The 23,795-nt window shown below is 41.0% G+C and overlaps 1 protein-coding gene across 3 annotated transcripts; it reads left to right on the plus strand.

Annotated features, from left to right (window-relative positions):
• The first annotated feature begins 355 nt into the window (after nt 1–355).
• On the plus strand, nt 356–18,628 carry LOC104005458 (uncharacterized protein DDB_G0271670-like). Of its 3 annotated transcripts, none has more exons than XM_054680385.2 (2): nt 356–487; nt 998–3,939. In XM_054680385.2, the coding sequence occupies exon 2, from the start codon at nt 1,155–1,157 to the stop codon at nt 1,800–1,802; it is 648 nt and encodes a 215-aa protein (XP_054536360.1). In that variant the 5' UTR covers nt 356–487; nt 998–1,154; the 3' UTR covers nt 1,803–3,939. The 3 variants fall into 3 exon arrangements, 2 of the variants coding, with proteins under 2 accessions (XP_054536360.1, XP_024211113.2); XM_024355345.3 differs by having other exon boundaries at nt 358–487; nt 1,003–3,939; XR_010155500.1 differs by lacking the exon at nt 998–3,939 and adding an exon at nt 18,545–18,628 and having other exon boundaries at nt 397–487.
• Nucleotides 18,629–23,795: the final 5,167 nt, after the last annotated feature.

The following is a 23,795-nucleotide window of genomic DNA, read 5'->3' on the forward strand; positions in this document are numbered from 1 at the left end:
CACTCCAGCCTGGGTGATGGAGTGAAACTGACTCAAGAAAAAGAAAAAAAAGCTTTCGATCTTTTAAGAACAAAACAAGGATTATTTTGTTACATAATCACAATATAATTATCAATTTCAGGATATTAACATTAATATTACATGATATACATTTTATATACAAATTTAGCCAGTTGTCCAAATAATGTTCCTTGTAAATTTTTTCCTTCAATCTAGGATCTAATTCAGAACCCCACATTGTATTTAATCATCTCTTTAGTCTCTTTTTATCTGAAACAATTCCTCAGCCTTTGTTTTTGTTTTTCTTGATACTGCCATTTATTTTAATTTTAATTAATTAATTTATTTATTTTGCAGACAGAGTCTTGCCTTGTTGCCCAGGCTGGAGTATAGTAGTGCAGTGGTGTGATCATAGCTCACTGTAACTTCGACCACCTGTGCTCAAACAATCCTTCTTCCTCTGCCTCCCAAGTAGCTGGGACTACAGGTATGTGGCACCACACCTCGCTAATGTTATTTTATTTTTTTGGAGAGACAGAGTTTCACTATGTTCCCCAGACTAGTCTCGAACTCCTGGCCTCAACTGATTCGCACACCTTGGCCTCTCAAAGTGTGGAGATTACAGGCATGAACCACCACACCCAGCCAATACTGACATTTTTTAAGAGGAAAGCAGTTGTGGAATTGTTTGTAGAATGTCCCTTGATTTTGGTTTTTCTCTTTTCATATGATTAGGTTCAGGATATGTATGTCTGGCGGGAATATTAGGTAGATGAAGTGGTATCCCATACTAGTGTATCACATTAGGGAGCACATAATGTCTGTTTTATTGGTGATGTTAACTCTGATCACTTTGTGTATACTGTAAGGCATCTTTTCCCTTTGTAATGAATAAATGTGTGGGAAGAAAAGTTGAGACAATGTCAATATCCTGTTTACCAATAAACTTCTAGTCAGTAGTTTCAGCTTGATAATATTTGCCCTAATTATGTTCAAGAACAGAGCAGGACCCAGGATGCAAGACCCTAGGCATCCACAAGGCCTTCCACTGTCCCCAGGCCTTCCAAAGAGACAGCGGCAGGACCGCACAATCTACAACTGGAAACAGCAGGAAGTGCTAGAAAATCACTTTAAGGAGGAACAGTACCCAGACTATGACACACGACAAGAGCTGGCGGAGATGCTCAATCTCGGGGAGTACCAAGTGCAGGTGTGGTTCAAGAATCGCCGGGCCAAACGCTCTCGGGAGCGGTGGTTCCAGAAGCAGCTCCAGCAGCTCCAGAAGCATCCTCAGCAGCAGCATCCTCAGCAGCAGCATCCTCAGCAGCAGCATTCCCAGCAGCAGCTCCAGCAGCAGCAGCCCCAGCAGCAGCTCCAGCAGCAGCAGCCCCAGCAGCAGCAGCCCCAGCAGCAGCAGCTCCAGCAGCAGCCCCAGTAGCAGCTCTAGCAGCAGCAGCAGCCCCAGAAGCAGCAACTCCAGTAGCAGTTCCAGCAGCAGCAGCTCCAGCAGCAGCAGCCCCAGCAGTAGCAGCCCCAGCAGTAGCAGCTCCAGCAGCAGCTCCAGCAGCCCCAGTAGCAGCTCTAGCAGCAGCAGCTCCAGCAGCAGCAGTCCCAGCAGCAGCAGCCCCAGTAGCAGCGGCAGCAGCCCCAGTAGCAGCAGCAGCCCCAGTAGCAGCAGCAGCAGCCCCAGCCCCAGTAGCAGCAGCCCCAGCAGCAGCAGCCCCAGCAGCAGCCGCCCCAGTGCAGCCCTGGGCAGGAGGCCACAGAGCCCACAGAGCTCGCACTGTGCCCCCTTTCCCTGAAGCTGCGGCCTCTGCCCCCCATCAGCCTGGCCTCTTGGGAATTCTCCCACAGGGAGAGGCCCCGTGGGTATTCTCCCACAATCTGCAGCCTTCACCAGGCCTTGAGTAGCTTTGGGTGCAGAGCCAGGAGGGCATTTGGCTGTCCTGGGTCTAGCCCCTGGCCCAATCCCAGCCCCATTCCAGGCCCACTCAAAAGCCAAGGCCTAATCCCAGGTCCAGGCTCAATCCTAGGCCCTGGCCTGATTCCAAGCCAGGCTTACTCCCAGGCCCAGGCTTAGTCCTAGCCCCAATCCCAGGTCCTGGCCCAATCCCAAAGTTAGGATCCCTCCCAGCCCCAGCCCTAGTCCCCTTGTGACCTCAGAGCACTTATGCCTCCAATTTCTTGCCAGACAGTCATTCCCTGACTTCACAGACCTCCTCCCACCCCTAGACCAGTTCGAGGAATCCTTGGTCTCCACCACGACATCTCAGTACCAAGAGGGGGATGGCTCTACGGACAAAAAGACTCGGGCCCCAAGTGATTAATGGATTTATAGGGGGCCTGTGTCTGCAAAGTCCTGCGGATACCAGTGGACCTGGAGTGGCTGGTTGGTCTACACTGCTGGTGAATGCACCACCACCATTTAACCACCCTGCCGCTGGTGGGCATTTGCTGTCTTCACTGTGTGGCCATCACGACTAGCTCTGCTATGAATGCACCTGCCCTCATCTGAGTTGAGCCTGAGCATTTCACAGCTGGGATTGGAGTCGCTGCTCATGAGGATGTTTGGCATTAGTGGATGCTACTTGAGAGCTTTGTAAAGAGCTTTACCCAGCACTTCTGATAGTCAGCATTCTCCCTGACACTTAGGATTGTGAGACTTTTTAATGTTTGTGGATCCAATGGCTTATGGCTTCCCTGATGACTGAGAGGTTGAGAAGTTCTCACATGTTAATTGAACCTTAGAAATCCTCATAATGTGTCCATTTGTTTGCCCATTTTTCTTCATTTATTTGAATGTATTTTTATATTCTCTTGATAATTAAAGTGCTGCAAACACCCCCCAAAAATACTTGCCCTAATCATTTATTACTATGGTGATTGCAAAGTATGATTTTCTATCACTAATGAACTGTGCCTTCCAGCTTCTCTCTTGCATTTCAAGGGTACTACTATTCAACCTACTCTGTGCATGTATGTAAGCATCTGTCAGGACAGAGGTAGACTTTATGACTTCTGAGATCCTTACTAACTTGATTCTCATTGAAGAGAAAGACAGTTTAAAGTAATATTAAATTTAAATTTTATAGGAAAAATAAATTTTGGATTTGTAATATTTGCTTTAAGAACCTTGAGATATATATGCAGAAAAGTCTACCTCATTCATGTATAGTTCACTGTTTTTACAGTCTCTGTAAACACAGGACACATCTCTGTAAACAGCATTCACATCAACAAGCAGAACATCACCAGCTTTCCAGCAGCCTCACCACCCCAAATGGACTATTTGCTTTTCATTTGGCATAATCAACAGTCTTCTTTCAGTGTTCTGAATAAATACAGGACAGGAGATGTCCAGGAACATAATCTAAGAACAATTTAGTATTTTCAACTTCAAATTCCTGTCTATTTTCCTTCATCAATGAGCCTAGAAAACTTAGAAACATTTGGATATCTTTTAGTTTGCTTCCCTAAAATCTGAACAAACCTTATTAAGTATTTGATTATTCAGTATTTTGACCAACTACACATTGTGCCAGACACTGTCATAAATGCCTAGATTACACAGACAGGAACAGGTACCTGACTTCAAGAATGACTGAGGGGATAAATCACAGCTCAGGGGGATACATGCAGTAGTGGAGGGATGTACGAGCAGGATAGGCAATGTCACCATTCTCAAAGAGCTCACAGTTGAGTGGCTATAGAACCAGTGAGAGGAAAGATTGAAGATAGTGAATCCTAGCAACAGAAGATGCCACTGACAGCCTCCATAGAGGCTTGGCTGCCTTCTGAGGTAGAGTGGCTGGGTGTGGAAAAAAAATGGGAGAAAAGATGATGATGGTCTATAGTAATAGTAATGTTAGTCATTTCTTAAGACAAAGCTGAACTAGTTTCAGCAATTTCTGTATTCAATAAATGTGTTCCCTTTAGGTTAAATGCAATGGTGTACATAGTCTCAACATTAAATGCATAGTAATTACTATTAATAAATGCTCCTCTGTTTCCCCAGTCACCTGGCTCCTCAATCTGCTTCTCTGTCCACAACTTTACTTTGGCCAGGACCACCTGAAAAACCTTCATAGTTCCTCCTTTGCAACCTTGCACAGCACATTGTACATGCATGTTAAGTGGGATCACTAAGCCTTTCGATAAGCCAAAGCAGAATTCAAATCTAGCAGAAATGAGACCTTACTTACATATTCCAGTCTCTTACACAAATCCGATTACCAGTTGCTCTTTTCTTGCTAGTCTGATTTCAGAGGCAGCATAGTGATAAGAGCATGGGCTCTGGAACTAGCCTGCTCAAGTTCAAATCCTAGCTGCTCCACTTCTGGCTGTGTGACATTGGTTAAGTTCCATAACCTGGTGGTGTCTCACTTCCTTAGTTTCTTGAAGAAAATCTTCAGCCGAATTAAATTTAAAGGGGTTTAACTGAGCAATGAACAGTTCACCAGTTGAGCAGCCCTCAGAATCACAGCAGATTCAGAGAGACTCCAGGGATGCCTCGTGGTCAGAACAAATTTATAGACAAAAAAGGACAGGAATTGGAAGTGAGATACAGACACAGTGGGATTGGTTACATACAGCTCAGCATTTACCTTATTTGAACACAGTTTGAACATCCAGTAGTCTATGAGTGGTTGAAGTATGGCCCCTGGGATTGGCCAACACTCTGCTCTTGTTACAGGTGCATACTATTAGGTTTTCAATTTTGTCTGACTATTAAGCTAGGTTACAGTTCATCCACAAGGACTCAAATATAGAAGTACAGAGTCCTTCTGGGGCTGTATTTAATTTGCTTTAACAATTCCCCCCTTTTGGTCATTTTCTCAATTTTGAGAGGTTGACCAAAACCTTAGTTATTGATGTTACTGTTAGTGTTGTAAATGTACTTATATGATTTTGAAACCTACTGGGAAACAGAATAGTGTGTTTTGCAAGGAGAGAATAAGGACTGAGTAGAGAGTACCTTATGCTGGACTGTCCTGTTTACAGGAGAAAAACAAAACCTGGTCTGTTCTAGGATCTGTGTTTTCTTAAAGCCTTAGCTTGATTATGTCATATTTAGCATGAGTCACTCCATGTTAGTTTGGTTTGGTTTGTTGGGGCCTAGCACATGAACTCAGTCGAAAATAATGGTTTCCCATAATTTCGTTTTAAAAAATTCCCCCTTTTTGGCCAGGTTCTCACTTAGGTGAGAGTGTGAACAAAACTTAGGGTCCCTCAGTTACCATTATTTTGGGTTTCCGGTCTCAGCACGTCATTCATAAGTTGCAGCGTCCTCATGGTCACCCATTTCTTTCAGCTTTTGTCATTCCAGTTGAAGAGAGACCATTTGATGTCCCAGAGATGTCTGGCAAGCATTTACAACCTTTGAGAGAATACAGCACACCGGGGAGACTATTATGACTATTAGGATGATAATACCAAGAGTTTGGAGTATGCTCCTTACCCAGAGTCCCCATAAACCAAAAACCTAAAATTAAATAGATTAAAGAATGTGCTAGATAGTCTAGTCGCTTGACTAAGTGGTCTTTTCATTAATCTCCTACAACTGAATTTTTATAATTTACCTTGATGTATTTCTCCATAGGCCACAAGTGTCAGCAGCTGCACAGGTACTTCTCTGTTTAGCCAATTCTATTATTTAACATAACTTTCACAAGAGAATTTAGAGTCTGTTGTGTAATGATAGCCTTTAAAGTAGAATTTGCTGTAGAGCCTATTATGAGGGAGACATTTCTAATTATTGCCTCTTTTATTCTAAACCATGGAAAAAGGACCTAACAAATGATGTCCTTCCTACAGAGTGAAGGCCTCCTGGCAATGTTCTTTTTAATCCATGTTGTGGGTTAAGGGGAGTTTTGACTGATTATAAGGCAACATATATACCACTAAAGTTTCTCACCTACATTGGGCCTTCATTTTTTATCTATTAAAGTATAAGGTTATTCATATATAAGGCTGGCTGGAAAATCCTTCACAGATAAAAGTATACCCTATAAGTGCACATAATAGACCCCATTTTCATTCATATTGTTAATAGAGGCATAAACAAGGAAAAAATATTTAAAGATAGAGTCTCCTGATAGAAGAAGTTTTGATCTGTAATCTTGGGAAAAGCCGTTCACATCAAGGATGCCATCTTCTGGGGAGACACTTTCCTGGTTAGCTCAACCCTAAAGGTTCCAATGGGTGTACAGTTCCAGGAGTGTGGAGGGACCCTTCTCAGTCATGAGATTATTAACCCAAGATTCAAGGCTCCAAAGTTTTGCTGTGGTGTGGATGGCAAGGACAGTCCCTCTCTGATGTTGCCAGAAGATCCAACCCTTGGGTTCTAGATTGTGAAGGGATTGTCCTCAGCGAACCATAAGAAGCTTTCTCCACCAGGTGAAAACACACTGTAGCATAACAATCCACTGTTACATCAGCCCTCTTGCATGGGAAAGCCCCTACACAACCAGATAGCATGCATTGAAAAATGGCAATTGAATGAAATACCTTTATAAACATTTAAATGGCCCATCAGGTAACCAGATGTACCTGAACCTTTGATTGTCTTTTCAGGAATATGGAACCAAACATTGGTTTTAAACTGTTTCCATCGTTTATAAGTCACCACATCAATATATTCAACTTGGACCATTTTATCTTTTCCATGACAAGTCATGGAATGAAGAACCCCCAACAACAAAATATTAAGGTTCTTAAGTCCTGCTTCTTTATGAATCCATGCTTAATATTGGACTTAAGTCCTCTTGAATACCAGTTGTTTCTCCAATTTCGGTGCATAGCATTGATAACTAATGGATTATCATAGGTAATTTGACTTAGACCATGGAGTTCATTCAAATTTTATATTTAAACAACCTTAGTATTGGCTGATTTAGCATGATAATCTAGAGCTTGATTTTGAAAGGCTTGTTAAATACCAAAGGTTTAAAACATTGGATATTACAGAGAGTGGAGCCAAGATGGCCGAATAGGAACAGCTCCAGTCTACAGCTCCCAGCATGAGCGACACAGAAGATGGGTGATTTCTGCATTTCCAACTGAGGTACTGGGTTCGTCTCACTGGGGAGTGTTGGACAGTGGGTGCAGGACAGTGGGTGCAGTGCACCGAGCGTGAGCCGAAGCAGGGAGAGGCATCGCCTCACCCAGGAAGTGCAAGGGGTCAGGGAATTCCCTTTCCTAGTCAAAGAAAGGGGTGACAGATGGCACCTGGAAAATCGGGTCACTTTCACCCTAATACTGCGCTTTTCCAACAGTCTTAGCAAATAGCACACCAGGAGATTATATCCCATGCCTGGCTCGGAGGGTCCTATGCCCACGGAGCCTCACTCATTGCTAGCACAGCAGTCTGAGATCAAACTGCAAGGTGGCAGCAAGGCTGGGGGAGGGGCGCCCGCCATTGCTGAGGCTTGAGTAGGTAAACAAAGCAGCCAGAAAGCTCGAACTGGGTGGAGCCCACCACAGCTCAAGGAGGCCTGCCTGCCTCTGTAGACTCCACCTCTGGGGTCAGGGCATAGCCAAACAAAATGCAGCAGAATCCTCTGCAGACTTAAATGTCCCTGTCTGACAGCTTTGAAGAGAGTAGTGGTTCTCCCAGCATGCAGCTGCAGATCTGAGAACAGACAGACTGCCTCCTCAAGTGGGTCCCTGACCCCCAAGTAGCCTAACTGGGAGGCACCCCCCCAGTAGGGGCAGATGGACATCTCACATGGCAGGATACTCCTCTGAGACAAAACATCCAGAGGAACGATCAGGCAGCAACATTTGTTGTTCACCAGTATTCGCTATTCTGCAGCCTCTGCTGCTGATACCCAGGCAAACAGGGTCTGGAGTGGACCTCCAGCAAACTCCAACAGACCTGCAGCTGAGGGTCCTGACTGTTAGAAGGAAAACTAACAAACAGAAAGGACATCCACACCAAAACCCCATCTGTACGTCACCATCATCAAAGACCAAAGGTAGATAAAACCACAAGGATGGGGAAAAAAACGGAGCAGAAAAACTGGAAACTCTAAAAATCAGAGCACCTCTCCTCCTCCAAAGGAATGCAGCTCCTCACCAGCAATGGGACAAAGCTGGATGGAGAATGACTTTGATGAGTTGAGAGAAGAAGGCTTCAGACAATCAAACTACTCTGAGCTAAAGGAGGAAGTTCGAACCCATGGCAAAGAAGTTAAAAACTTTGAAAAAAATTAGACGAATGGCTAACTAGAATAACCAATGCAGAGAAGTTCTTAAAGGACCTGATGGAGCTGAAAACCAAGGCACGAGAACTACGTGACGAATGCACAAGTCTCAGTAGCCAATTTGATCAACTGGAAGAAAGGATATCAGTGATTGAAGATCAAATGAATGAAATGGAGTGAGAAGAGAATTTTAGAGAAAAAAGAATAAAAAGAAATGAACAAAGCCTCCGAGAAATATGGGACTATGTGAAAAGACCAAATCTACGTCTGATTGGTGTACCTGAAAGTGACGGGGAGAATGGAACCAAGTTGGAAAACACTCTGCAGGATGTTATCTAGGAGAACTTCCCCAATCTAGTAAGGCAGGCCAACATTCAAATTCAGGAAATACAGAGAATGCCACAAAGATACTCCTTGAGAAGAGCAACTCCAAGACACATAATTGTCAGATTCACCAAAGTTGAAATGAAGGAAAAAATGTTAAGGGCAGCCAGAGAGAAAGGTCGGGTTACCCACAAAGGGAAGCCCATCAGACTAACAGCTGATCTCTCAGCAGAAACTCTACAAGCCAGAAGAGAGTGGGGGCCAATATTCAACATTCTTAAAGAAAATAATTTTCAACCCAGAATTTCATATCCAGCCAAACTAAGCTTCGTAAGTGAAGGAGAAATAAAATCCTTTACAGACAAGCAAATGCTGAGAGATTTTGTCACCACCAGGCCTGCCCTAAAAGAACTCCTGAAGGAAGCACTAAACATGGAAAGGAACAACCAGTACCAGCCACTGCAAAAACATGCCAAATTGTAAAGACCATCGAGGCTAGGAAGAAACTGCATCAACTAACGAGCAAAATAACCAGCTATCATCATAATGACAGGATCAAATTCACACATAACAATATTAACCTTAAATGTAAATGGACTAAATGCTCCAATTAAAAGACACAGACTGGCAAATTGGAGAAAGAGTCAAGATCCAGCAGTGTGCTGTATTCAGGAAACCCATCTCATGAGCAGAGACACACATAGGCTCAAAATAAAGGGATGGAGGAAGATCTATCAAGCAAATGGAAAACAAAAAAAGGCAGGGGTTGCAATCCTAGTCTCTGATAAAACAGACTTTAAACCAACAAAGATCAAACAAAGAAGGCCATTACATAATGGTAAAGGGATCAATTCAACAAGAAGAGCTAACTATCCTAAATATATATGCACCCAATACAGGAGCACCCAGATTCATAAAGCAAGTCCTTAGAGACCTACAAAGACACTTAGACTCCCACACAATAATAATGGGAGACTTTAGCACCCCACTGTCAACATTAGACAGATCAAAGAGACAGAAAGTTAACAAGGATATCCAGGAATTGAACTCAGCTCTGCACCGAGCAGACCTAATAGACATCTACAGAACTCTCCACCCCAAATCAACAGAATATACATTCTTTTCAGCACCACACCACACCTATTCCAAAATTGACCACATAGTTGGAAGTAAAGCACTCCTCAGCAAATGTAAAAGAAAGAAATTATAACAAACTGTCTCTCAGACCACAGTGCAATCAAACTAGAACTCAGGATTAAGAAACTCACTCAAAACCACTCAACTACATGGAAACTGAACAACCTGCTCCTGAATGACTACTGGGTACATAAGGAAATGAAGGCAGAAATAAAGATGTTCTTTGAAACCAATGAGAACAAAGACACAACATACCAGAATCTCTGGGATACATTCAAAGCAGTGTGTAGAGGGAAATTTATAGCGCTAAATGCCCACAAGAGAAAGCAGGAAAGATCTAAAATTGACACCTTGACTTCACAATTAAAAGAACTAGAGAAGCAAGAGCAAACACATTCAAAAGCTAGCAGACGGCAAGAAATAACTAAGATCAGAGCAGAACTGAAGGAAATAGAGACACAAGAAACCCTTCAAAAAATCAATGAATCCAGGAGCTGGTTTTTTGAAAAGATCAACAAAATTGATAGACCACTAGCAAGACTAATAAGAAAAGAGAGAAGAATCAAATAGATGCAATAAAAAATGATAAAGGGGATATCACCACCAATCCCACAGAAATACAAACTACCATCAGAGAATACTATAAACACCTCTACGCAAATAAACTAGAAAATCTAGAAGAAATGGATAAATTCCTCAACACATACACCCTCCCAAGACTAAACCAGGAAGAAGTTGAAACTGAATAGACCAATAACAGGCTCTGAAATTGAGGCAATAATTAATAGCTTACCAACCAAAAAAAGTCCAGGACCAGATGGATTCACAGCCAAATTCTACCAGAGGTACAAGGAGGAGCCGGTACCATTCCTTCTGAAACTATTCCAATCAATAGAAAAAGAGGGAATCCTCCCTAACTCATTTTATGAGGCTAGCATCATCCTGATACCAAAGCCTGGCAGAGACAACAAAAAAAGAGAATTTTAGACCAATATCCCTGATGAACATCGATGCAAAAATCCTCAATAAAATACTGGCAAACCGAATCCAGCAGCACATCAAAAAGCCTATCCACCATGATCAAGTGGGCTTCATCCCTGGGATGCAAGGCTGGTTCAACATATGCAAATCAATAAACGTAATCCAGCATATAAACAGAACCAACGACAAAAATCACATGATTATCTCAACAGATGCAGAAAAGGCCTTTGACAAAATTCAACAACCCTTCATGCTAAAGACTCAATAAATTAGGTATTGATGGGACGTATCTCAAAATAATAAGAGCTATCTATGACAAACCCACAGCCAATATCATACTGAATGGGCAAAAACTGGAAGCATTCCCTTTGAAAACTGGCACAAGACAGGGATGCCGTCTCTCACCACTCCTATTCAACATAGTGTTGGAAGTTCTGGTCAGGGCAATCAGGCAGGAGAAGGAAATAAAGGGTATTCAGTTAGGAAAAGAGGAAGTCAAATTGTCCCTGTTTGCAGATGACATGACTGTATATCTAGAAAATCCCATGGCCTCAGCCCAAAATCTCCTTAAGCTGATAGGCAACTTCAGCAAAGTCTCAGGATACAAAATCAATGTGCAAAAATCACAAGCATTCTTATACACCAATAACAGACAAACAGAGAGCCAAATCATGAGTGAACTCCCATTCACAATTGCTTCAAAGGGAATAAAATACCTAGGAATCCAACTTACAAGGGACATGAAGGACCTCTTCAAGGAGAACTACAAACCACTGCTCAATGAAATAAAAGAGGACACAAACAAATGGAAGAACATTCCATGCTCATGGATAGGAAGAATCAATATTGTGAAAATGGCCATACTGCCCAAGGTAATTTATAGATTCAATGCCATCCCCATTAAGCTACCAATGACTTTCTTCACAGAGTCGGAAAAAACTACTTTAAAGTTCATGTGGAATGAAAAAAGAGCCCACATTGCCAAGTCAATCCTAAGCCAAAAGAAGAAAGTGGGAGGCGTCACGCTACCTGACTTCAAACTATATTACAAGGCTACAGTAACCAAAACAGCATGGTACTGGTACCAAAACAGAGATATAGACCAATGGAACAGAACAGAGCCCTCAGAAATAATGCCGCATATCTACGACCATCTGATCTTTGACAAACCTGACAAAAACAAGAAATGGGGAAACAATTCCCTATTTAGTAAATGGTGCTGGGAAAACTGACTAGCCATATGTAGAAAGCTGAAACTGGATCCCTTCCTTACACCTTATACAAAAATTAATTCAAGATGGATTAAAGACTTAAATGTTAGACCTAAAACCATAAAAACCCTAGAGGAAAACCTAGGCAATACCATTCAGGACATAGGCATGGGCAAGGACTTCATGTCTAAAACACCAAAAGCAACGGCAACAAAAGCCAAAGTTGACAAGTGGGATCTAATTAAACTAAAGAGCTTCTACACAGCAAAAGAAACTACCATGAGAGTGAATAGGCAACCTACAGAATGGGAGAAAATTTTTGTGTTCTACTCATCTGACAAAGGGCTAATATCCAGAATCTACAATGAACTCAAACAAATTTACAAGAAAAAAACAAACAACTCTATCAAAAAGTGGGCAAAGGATATGAACAGACACTTCTCGAAAGAAGACATTTATGCAGCCAACAGACACATGAAAAAATGCTCATCATCACTGACCATCAGAGAAATGCAAATCAAAACCACAATGAGATACTATGTCACACCAGTTAGAATGGTGATCATTAAAAAGTCAGGAAACAACAGGTGCTGGAGAGGATGTGGAGAAATAGGAACATTTTACACTGTTGGTGGGACTGTAAACTAGTTCAACCATTGTGGAAGGTAGTGTGGCGATTCCTCAGGGATCTAGAACTAGAAATACCATTTGACCCAGCCATCCCATTACTGGGTATATACCCAAAGGATTATAAATCATGCTGCTATAAAGACACATGCACACGTATGTTTATTGCAGCACTATTCACAATAGTAAAGACTTGGAACCAACCCAAATGTCCAACAATGATAGACTGGATTAAGAAAATGTGGCACATATACACCATGGAATACTATGCAGCCATAAAAAATGATGAGTTCATGTCCTTTGTAGGGACATGGATGAAGCTGGAAACCATCATTCTCAGCAAACTATCGCAAGGACAAAAAACCAAACACCACATGTTCTCACTCATAGGTGGGAATTGAACAATGAGAACACATGGACACAGGAAGGGGAACATCACACACCGGGGCCTGTTGTGAGGTGGGGGGAGGGGGGAGGGATAGCATTAGGAGATATACCTAATGTTAAATGATGAGTTAATGGGTGCAGCACACCAACATGGCACATATATACATATGTAACAAACCTGCATGTTGTGCACATGTACCCTAAAACTTAAAATATAATAAAAAATGGTAAAAAAATGGATATTACAAAATAGAATCTTAGGTTATCATAGTTCATTCATTTAGCCAAAATAACTCAAAAATTTTTTAAAGGAAAAAACATTAGTCTGGTAGAGAAGAGACTCAGCTTTCCAAACAAGACCCAGTGAAGATAGCATGAGGGCAGCTGACTCTGTCTCTTTCCTTTCCTTTCCCCCGCTATTTCTTTTGTAGTTTATTTAAAAGGTAAACAAAAACCTTTCATTATCTTTTAATATTACATAAAAATCTTTTTTAAAAGAGAAAACCAAATTTTATGTTTCCATTTGCATATTTTTGATGTTAAAGCTAGCTTTTAATATTTTATAAATCTATTGTTTTAATTAGTTTGACCATAAGGTAAGATTTTTATAAACATTTTGTAACCCTTTACAAAGTTTTTCTCAGAGCAGAACAATGTTCTAAGAAAACTCTGTTGTGATTTTATTCCAATGTCCAATTTATGGAAAAAACTGAGTAATGCCATTTTAACTTTAGCCAATATGTTTACACATAGAATCTCTTACAATTAATTTTTTCTTTTTTTTTCTTTTTTTTTTTTTTTTTTGAGATGGAGTCTTGCTCTGTCACCAGGCTGGAGTGCAGTGGCGTGATCTCGGCTCACTGCAACCTCTGCCTCCCCGGTTCAAGCAATTCTCCTGCCTCAGCCTCCCGAGTAGCTGGGACTACAGGCACACGCCACCACATCCGGCTAATTTTTTTGTATTTTTAGTAGAGACAGGATTTTACCATGTTGGCCCGGATGGTCTCAATCTCCTGACCTCCTGATCTGCCCGCCTTGGCCTCCCAAAGTGCTGGGATTACAGGTGTGAGCCACCATGCCTGGCCTCTTACAATTAATTTTTATAAACCTTCCACAACTTATTCAAACCTTCCATAACTTATTCAAACTTATTTAATTTAAAACAATCCTTTAACCCTCTAACCTAGGCAAAAATTTACATTACCATACTTTCTTATGATCTCTTACAAAAAAACATTTCATTCTCCTTACACACCTTGCATGTAAACCTATTTTTTCAGTAGTCTCAATTACATATTACAATGTTAACTCTTACGACTTTTACTTTTGGTGAAAACCTTGGTAAGTAAGGGATTTTAATTATGTGCTAGGTGTGGAGCCTAGGACCCAGACAGAAATGCAGATAAGGTCTGACTCTTTCCAGCCTCTAACTCCCCTCGTCCCTGGCCTTACCTAGCTATAAAGCAGGCAGGCTGTACATTTGAGTCATAGTGGCCTTTTATGAATCATTTAGGAGGCTTAATCACCTGTGAATTGTACAGCATTTCTGGCATAAATTCCTGTTCACAAATTCTTTCATGACTTACACAGACCATGTATGTCATGTTTAGACTTTCTGACTTGCCCTAAACATCCCTCTTTTTAAATAACCTGTCATTTTACCTTAGGACAAGAATTTACCATGCAACATCCTTTCTTAGGTAAAATCTCTTTTCTTTATAACCTTCTTTGCATAGTTAGGGGGCATGGCTAATTCCATATATCCCCAGGCTTTATTTAAAATGTAATGTCTCAAAAATAAATTGAACAATTTTTTAAAAGTCAAAGCAGTTTATGACCTTAAAGCATTTAGCAAACCTAATATCTGACCTGCATAATTTAGGTAAAATGTCTTTATTTTATCAATAATCTTTAGAGCTGTTTTTATTTCCCAAAGATTACTAAAGTTACATGAACTAAAAGGCATTATAGTTTTTATTTTGCTTTCAAAATATTTGATTTAAGCACTTATTTTTGTTTAAGCCAATTAATTAGAGCTCTTTTATATAAACATTACACATAACACATATATAATTACACAGACAGAAGAAGAGTACTACAGAAGTTATAAGATTTTTCATTTACCAGTTTTTAAGTTTCTTAATTGGTTAATGGCTTTATGGTGGAGTCCTTGGAAGAACAGGGCCAGGAAATGGGTCTCTGGTGCCTCCTGTTTTTCCCAAGGAGTCCAGGCTGTTAGAGCTTGAATATCTACTTTTAGTTAAGCTTTCTTTTAACTGTAGCATTCTTTAATAAAGTCTTTTTAAAATTTCTTATTACCCAATTTCAGCCAGGCCAAATGGCTGATATTTCTGGCTTTTGAACTTTACCAAAGGTAACCTCCCAGGTGGTGCTCAGAGAAAGAAAAATGTAAATTAGTCCATGGAGAAGAGGCTGTACAAGGTCATGCGGATATTAAACCAGAAAGGACTTGCTTCTAAGTAGGAAATTGAACGTGGACTGCCAGCATGAAAGGGCAAAGCCTAAGTTACTGAGCTACAGCACAGGGCGGTCTTCACTGTACTTCTTAGAAGGAGTCTAGAGTAGTTAATTTTGAGCTTGCAAAGGCTTTTAACTACTCAAGATAATTTTTAGAGCTAACTATGACATAAACCCTAAAATCCCCGTTCCCTGGAAGGCGGAGACCAAGAGAAAGTACCTCAACCTGGTTACAAGGTCAAGCTCCCAAGGACATAAAACAAGATGAGACCCCATCCATTTTTTTTGTTTGTTTCAGGGACCTGCAGGAAAGTTTGTTATTGACCAGCTTGTTGAGCTGTCTTGAGCAGTAAAGCTTATGGAGTCCTAAGCCCATATTTTATCCTAAGGTACCCCTTGACACAGAAAAACAAATTCATAGCACAAATACATCAGTTTAAGACTGGCCTCAGAATTATTTTTTGCATTAATCAAAACTATACAGAAGAGAAATATAGTGATTTTTACCGTTTCTGTAAGATTTTGCCATTTCTGCAAGACTTCACAACCGTTTGCCAGAGAGAGAGAGAGAAGCCAGAAGTCTGACTGGTAAGAAATTCTTACCCTTTTGCCAGCATGCCAGGCTTCTGGGTTCCTTTTCCCTGAGCAGCCCCAGTGATCCAGCTTGCACCATCGTGCTGGGGGCCAAGCAGCATCATAAAGGAAATTTACCTTTTTTCGTCTGGCTAGAACAAAATATGTGTGACAAAACATAGACATTAGCCACTCTGCTGAGCACCCAATATCAAACTGGCAAGGCTCAAACTTGCCCCTGGTTGGGCCCCATCATGGTTAATCCAACCTCTGACCAGGAATTTCAACATGTGGTCTCTGGGCAAGATGGTCACCCTGAATAATAGAAAAGATAAGAAAGGCAAAGGAGAGAGAGAACAGCATTGCCTGTGGCAGGGTGGGGAAGGCAAAATGATCAGAGAGACCAGAGAAAGACCCACCTATTGCAGCAACACTGAAAAGTTCAGGTGGCTGCTTCTTGGTAGCAAAGGGATCTTTTCCAGCAGTCCCATCAGCTCTTGTTTCCCCTTTTGAAGGAGGAAAAAGCTTCCCATGTCCAACCCCTCTGTATGTGCCTAATTTTGTCACCCATAGTCATCAGCAAAGAGTGCAAGGCAGATTATTCCAAAGAGAAGAGCAGTTGGCATCCCATAGTGCCAAATCCATACTTAGCCAAAAGGTACTTTACTAAGAGCCCTCATTTTTAAATGTACTTCAATGTATTGTTGTTCATTCCGAACGTTCCACTGTAAGTTATCTTAAGATTTTGCCATTTCTGTAAAACTTCATTGCTTCCCAGGCCTAATGTATAAGCCAGAAGGAACACAGTTTACCAGAAATTAAGGATACCATTTTTACCAAAAATATTGGCTTTACTGTCAGGTTCTCCTGATTAACTTAGCCAATGATTTTTTTCCTACCTAAGCCCACCAGAAAAATGAAACAAACGGGTAGAACACAAAAATCCCAGTGAATTTTCAAAAGCCAAATTTTATAACCCCTGCAATATATCTGGTTACTACCAGTTCCTTTTTGACTCAGTCAGAGGTAAGAGGCCTCTAACTGGATCCAAGCCAGTTAATTCCCAGGTCAAATCTGTTTCTGAACCCAGTCCAGTTTCTGTCGCAACTCCAAACCCAGTTTGGATCAGAAATTTGCTCAAAGAAACTCGGCTCAAAACACAAATCCATGGAGCTCTGAAATCTGAGAGGGAGCTTACCCACAATCCCCAGCTGCTCTGAGAGATCAGTGGACGCAAGTGGGTCCTGCAGCTACCTTGCGTGTTCATTCAGTGCTCCGGGGAGTTGCTGGAACCTCCGCTTCAGATCCCACTTCTGACACCACCTGATAGAAGAAAATCTTCAGCCGAATTAAATTTAAAGGAGTTTAGTTGAGCAATGAACAGTTCATGAATCGTTCATGAATCGGGCAGCCCCCAGAATCACAGCAGATTCAGAGAGACTCCAGGGATGCCTTGTGGTCAGAACAAATTTATAGACAAAGAAGACAGGAATGCGAAGTGAAGTACAGAAACAACTAGATTGGTTACAGCTCAGAGTTTGCCTTATTTGAACACAGTTTGAACATTTAGCAGTTTATGTTGAAGTACGGCTGTTGGGATTGGCCAGCACTCTGCTATTGTTACAAGTGCATACTATTAAGTTAGGTTTTCAATTTTGTCTGACTATTAAGCTAGGTTACTGTTCATCCATAAGGACTCAAATGTAGAAGTACGGAGTCCTTCTCAGGCCATATTTAGTTTGCTTTAACAATCTGTAAAAGTCACTATAATAACAAACCCTACTTCAGGTAGTTACAAGGCTTTAAGGAATTAATATTTTTAAAGACCTTTGAATAGCACGTGGCACATAGTACGTGCTAAAGTATTTGTTAAAGAAATAAACATAGGCTGGGCAAGGTGGCTCACGCCTGTAATCCCAACAATTTGGAAGGTCAAGGTGGGAGGATCACATGAGCCTAGGAGTTCGAGAGCAGCCTGGGCAACATAGACCTCAACTCTACAAGAAATAAAAATATTAACCAGGCATGGTGGTGCATGCCTGAAGTCTCAGCTACTTGGGAGGCTGAGGCGGGAGGATTGCTTGAACCCAGGTGATCCAGGCTGCAGTGAGGTATGATCACACCATGGCACTCCAGCCTGGGCAACAGAGCAAGACCGTATCAATCAATTGATTCTTATGTGGCAATTTATAAGTAAATTGACATAAATCTGCATGTATTTATATGGCATGTACATCTTCTTATCAATGCTATTTTTTATTGTTACTTTTACATTCTAAGGTTCTGGAAGGTATGAACCCCACTTACTTTTCCAAGGCAGATATGTAATAGTATTTCAGTATATAAAAGTAATCCATAATTGGTTGTGATGAGTGTTGTGGTGAATAAAATACTTAAAGACCCCTGAATTAAAAAATTCATCCAAATCTGTAATAAATTGAACTCTATAATCTGAAATGTAAGGAAATGAAAATAATAATAAAATATAACTGTATTTGAATTATAATCCAAAACATTTTTATTTTTCTCATCATGATCACTGTATTTTTTATACATGTTTTTAATGAATTTTGTAATCAGAACCTAACTAGCAGTGGAGTAACATGTCCTTTTCTTTTGCAGCTATAGAAAGAACTCAACAAAGAAATCTTGAAGAATGACTTTTAGCAGCAACAATAGAAGACAAAACAACAGAACTCACAGCTCTGGTAAAACAAACAAAAAAAACCCCAAAAACAAAAAGCATTATTTCTTTATATTTCAGGGAGTTTTACTTCATGTTAAATTTATAATTTAGTTGAATTGTGGGACCAAAAAACTCCAGAAATCATATAATAGAACAAAAGTTCTTAAATATCTAAACACACATACACACACACACACACACACACACACACACACACAGACTTAGTATGGTAATAGTTGAAGCAGGACATGTTTTAAATGGTGATTTTTTTCTGAATTGCTGATTTACACCTGCCCCAGTCCCCTAAAAACCTGATGGATAAGAATCCGAATTTTCATGTTAAATAGTTAACATAAGGATAACTTAATTTTTTTTGAGATTAAGCCAATTGAAAATTGAGACATAATATATAGGACCCTGTAAAGGAATTAAGTTTTTCTAGCTTTGATCAGCAGGAATTTCTGAGAGGAATGCTATACTTTTAGAAGATAACATGCAAAGAAGGGACAGAATTTTGGAACATTTATACCACATCAGACTCAAAGCTTTACCCACTATTTTTCCCTTTAGAAGACCTACCTTTCAGTTTCTACTCCTGCACGGTCTCATTAAACATGAAACTCTAAATTTGTTCTGAATTCATGACTAAAGCACTACCATTTGCTTTGAAGTTATTTCAGCTCATTCGAAAAGGCCTCTTTGGGTAAATTGTTGTGAAATCGTAATGTCTGGGGTGAGTAGGATGGCAGTGGCACAGTGCATGGTGCATGCTGTCAAGGGAGTGTGGGACCTGGACACAGGCCTGAGATGTATCTCAGATCATCTGAGAACAAGCAATGAGAGTGGCAGGATTGGCTGGTTTAGTGAGCAAGAAAGCACTAACAGCCACGATGCCTAGGAGCCTGGCTGTTCTTCAGGCTCTACTGATAGATGCACCTTCCCATGGATTACGGGAGAAAGTCTATCTTTGATATATAATTCTGCATTGCATTTCTTTCTTTCTTTTTTTTTTTCTTTTTTGAGACAAAGTCTCTCTCTGCTACCTAGGCTGGAATGCAGTGGTGTGATCTCTGCCACTGCAACATTCGCCTCCCGGGTTCAAGTGATTCTCATGCCTTAGCCTCTCAAGTAACTGGGACTACAGGTACGTGCCACCACGCCCAGCTAATTTTTGTATTTTTAGTGTAGATGGGGTTTCTCCATGTTGGCCAGGCTGGTCTCAAACTCCTCAAGCAACACTTCCACCTCCGCCTTCCAAAGTGCTGGGATTACAGGCGTGGGCCACCACGCCTGTCCACATTTCTTTAACTGTTAGCTCAACAGGCTCAATCCTCCTGATGTTAACGGTTTGGATCAGTTGGGAAACACATCCTTGCTTTGTGCAGCTTACCAGCCCATAAACAATGTGCCTTAGAATTTCTAAAAAGTGGAGCAGACCCTAATCTGAAGAACATGCTGGTGAAAGCCATTGTTGGTCATTTTGAAGCTATAAAGTGAAGTTAATGCCGTATAAAATTATTTTGTTTTAGGATCTAGCCTTTGTTAAACTGTATGGTTATTTAATTTTGTAGCAAAGGCATTCACACAAAAGATAAACTGATGAGCAAGTTAGATCCTACCCTCAGCGGAACGGTAAGTGCAGTTAATTCTTATTTGAAGTAGCTATGTTCTATAAAGTTGCCACCAACCCTGAGTTAGGGAACACAGAGCCACTGCTCCTAGGGTAAAGACAGGGTTAGGTTCCTGTGAGCCTCGGGTCACAACATTTTCATTAATCGATCATTATGCAACCTTGTTTTGTTGATGTTTCTATTTAGAAATACCTTATTTAATATATATTGTTGATTCATTAACATTGAACTCATAGCCAACAGCATCATAGCTCATGCCTGAGTGAAGTTTCTCTCACATGTATTTTCTCCATAAGGTACATCACAGCCTTCTTGCACTTAGGTACACTAGACAGCACTTCTGTACTATGATTGGGGCCATTTTAAACAGCAGAATCACCAACAAAAAGCACAAAATATGGAAAATGTGACTCTAGCTAGACTGTGACACTTGTTGACAGTATGATTGCTTCTAGAGTGGAACAAGAAGGCCAGGCATCACCTCATTCTACCTCAGCTGGGAAAGTGAGCACTGGGAAACTCACATTTTTCACCACTTGGCACGTTCATGAATGACTGAGAAATGGCAATGAATATTAATTTTGGGGTTACAAATAAATTTTAGCAATAGGCATATTTGCAAATATGGAATAAGTAAATAATGAAGATCATTATTTACATGCATTTCATGATAATATGAAAGACAACCAGAAACCAGAAAAGCTGTAAATGGTGTCTTGGGCATTATAAGAGGAGGATTAGGGCCTTCTACATCACTTTTTAGGATGCTTCCTGCTGCCTACCACAAGCCTGGATTAGGACTTGTCAGGGGTCCCACCTCCGTCAGAGCCTGAATCACACTTCGTGGTATTTGTTGGTTTAAGGTGCTGTCTCTAGTGAGACTAAATTCCTAACAGCAGGGTTCAGACTTAACTGTGTAGTTTACCCAGCACCTACGGTAATGCGTAGCACATAGCACCAGGGATTTTGTCGAAGGTTTGGAGTCATTAGTATTCATTTCATAAAGGAATAGGTATTTGATATAGAGCCTAAAGTCCTAGTATGATTTTTAAAATGTTTTTATCTCTAAATTTTTCACTTTATATCTCTAAATTTTTAGTTTATACCTCCATATGCTTTTTTTCTTTTTTATATAAACACAATACCATTATTATGTAGTAAGATTTTGGTGAGTAGGAGTTTGGGAAAGGGCATTCTAAGCAGAGGGAAGATGATCAAAGAAGGGATTCAGGTGAGAGATGCAGGTCCCATGGAGGTGAAACCCCCAGTTTGGCACATCCAAGGGTACATAAAGGGGGGCAATCCTAAGTCGTACCCAAATGCAGGTTAGACTCATGCAGCGGAAAGCCACGGAATGCCAGGCAGCTTTACTCCTCAATTTGAAAGGTTGCAGGAACCCTTAAGGAAACCTAAGTGAACAGCAGAGGGATGAGGTGCTTTAGAAAGGTTAATATGGTTAATAGGGTAGGTTATGAAAAGCCCACCATGTAGGGAGGGACCAGTAGAACCACTGAAATGGTCTTAGGTGAGGCCGGGCGTGGTAGCTCTGGGATTATGCCTGTGATCCCAGAACTTTGGGAGGCCAAGGCAGGTAGATCACTTGAGCCCAGGAGTTTGAGGCCAGCCTGGGTAATGTGGCGAAAGCCCATTTCCATAGAAAATACAAAAATTAGCCAGGCATGGTGGTGCGCCTCTGTGGTCCTACCTTCTTGGGAGGCTGGGGCAAGAGGATCACTTGAGCCCAGCAGGTGGAGGTTGTAGTGAGCTGAGATGGCGCCACTGCACTGCAGCCTGGGTGACAGAGTGAGACCTTGTCTCCCCAAAAAGAAGAAAGAAAGAAAGAAAAAAGGAAATGACCTTAGGTGAGAAGCGATTAGGACCTGAACTGTTTTTTTCAAGGAGCAAGATGCAGTTATTTCTTAATAATATAATAAAGCAAAAATTCTTCTTGCAGAGATCATGTTCAATACCAAAAAGGCTCAAAATAAAAAGATTCCTCTTTGTCAGAAAGCTTGGCATAGCAAGGTTACATTTAAGCACTATTATAGACCTGCATAACCAATCATCTTTGAGGAAAATGGTTTTGCCATCACCAGAGTTTAAGGTAAAAACCATATCCAATTTAAAATGTATAATGTGTTGTTATAGGAACTGTCAAATCAGGTGTCTTATACGTAGTAACAGTTTAGGAAAATGAGCTGACTGCAGTAAGATTTAGAAGATGGTTTCCTTGGTGAGTTTGAGTTTTGAAGTATAAACACATTGGGAACAGAGGTGAATATCAACTATATGCCATAGTCATAAATCATTAGCTTTCATCACAAGGCAGGCCAATATACATATGTTTAATTTATATATTTAATTAATACATATTTTATCTAAAATTAAAGTTAACTGGAATGTTTTATCCATGGACAACTTAGTGACTTGATTTGTATTACGTAAGGCTAGCAGGACATAGTGGTTTTTTGTTTTTTTTTTTTTTGAGATGATGTCTCACTTTGTCACCCAGGCTGGAGTGCAGTGGTGCAATCTTGGCTCACTGCAACTTCCACCTCCTAGGTTCAAACAATTCTCCTGCCTCAGCCTCCTGAGTAGCTGGGATTACAGGCACCTGCCACCATGTCTGGCTAATTTTTGTATTTTTAGTAGAGACGGGGTTTCATCATGTTTGCCATGCTGGTCTCGAACTCCTGACCTAAGGTGATCCTCCCACCTAGGCCTCCTAAAGTGCTGGGATTACAGGCATGAATCGCCATGCCTGGCTCTTTTCCCTTCTTTTAATGTTTTCAGACAGGGTCTCTCCCTGCTGCCCAGGCTGGAGTGCAGTGGCACAATCATAGCTCACTGCAGCCTTGAACTCCTGAGCTCAAGCCTTCCTCCCACTTCAGCCTCCTGAGCAGCTGGGACCACAGGTGCACACCACCGTGCCCGGCTAGGACCTGAGCTTTATTGTCATCAATAGGAGTAGAAAGAAGAAAGTCAATCGATAAAGAATCCCCTGCTTCTCCTTTTTGACTGGCTCTTATACTCTAGACACTCACCATCTAACAGAAATATAATGGGAGTCATGTACATAATTTTAAGTTTCTAACAGCCACATTAAAAAAGGAAAAGGCAATAGGTGAAATTAATTTTTAAAATGTATTTTATTTAAAGCCATATATCCAAAATACCATTTAAACATATAATCAGGAAAAAAAATCAATGAGATCTTACATTCCTTTTTTGGTACCAAGTCTTTGAAATCTGGTGTGTATTGTGCACTTACAGCACATCTCGATGTGACCTAGCCACATTTCAAGTACTGAATGGCCACGTGTGATTAGTGTCCACCACATTGGACAGTGAAGCTCTACACATAACAAGCTGTCCAGGAGGCTCCTGGTTAACTGTGCTGTCCTCACCTTGCATATGCTATTCTCTCTGCCAGAAGTGCCATTCTCCTGCTTGTGCATCTGGTAAACCTTAGTCTTGCCACAAGAGCTAGCTCAAACTCTGCCTCCCTGGAGAGGCTTTGCCTCTATCCCTGAGACAGGTATAGGTTCTTCCTGAA

The sequence above is a fragment of the Pan troglodytes genome, chromosome 2 (assembly GCF_028858775.2).
Source record: "Pan troglodytes isolate AG18354 chromosome 2, NHGRI_mPanTro3-v2.0_pri, whole genome shotgun sequence".
NCBI lineage: Eukaryota > Metazoa > Chordata > Mammalia > Primates > Hominidae > Pan > Pan troglodytes.

What these genes read in the sequence shown, in the direction of transcription:
- LOC104005458 (XM_054680385.2), top strand. Translation starts at nt 1,155, where the DNA reads ATGACACACGACAAGAGCTGGCGGAGATGCTCAATCTCGGGGAGTACC.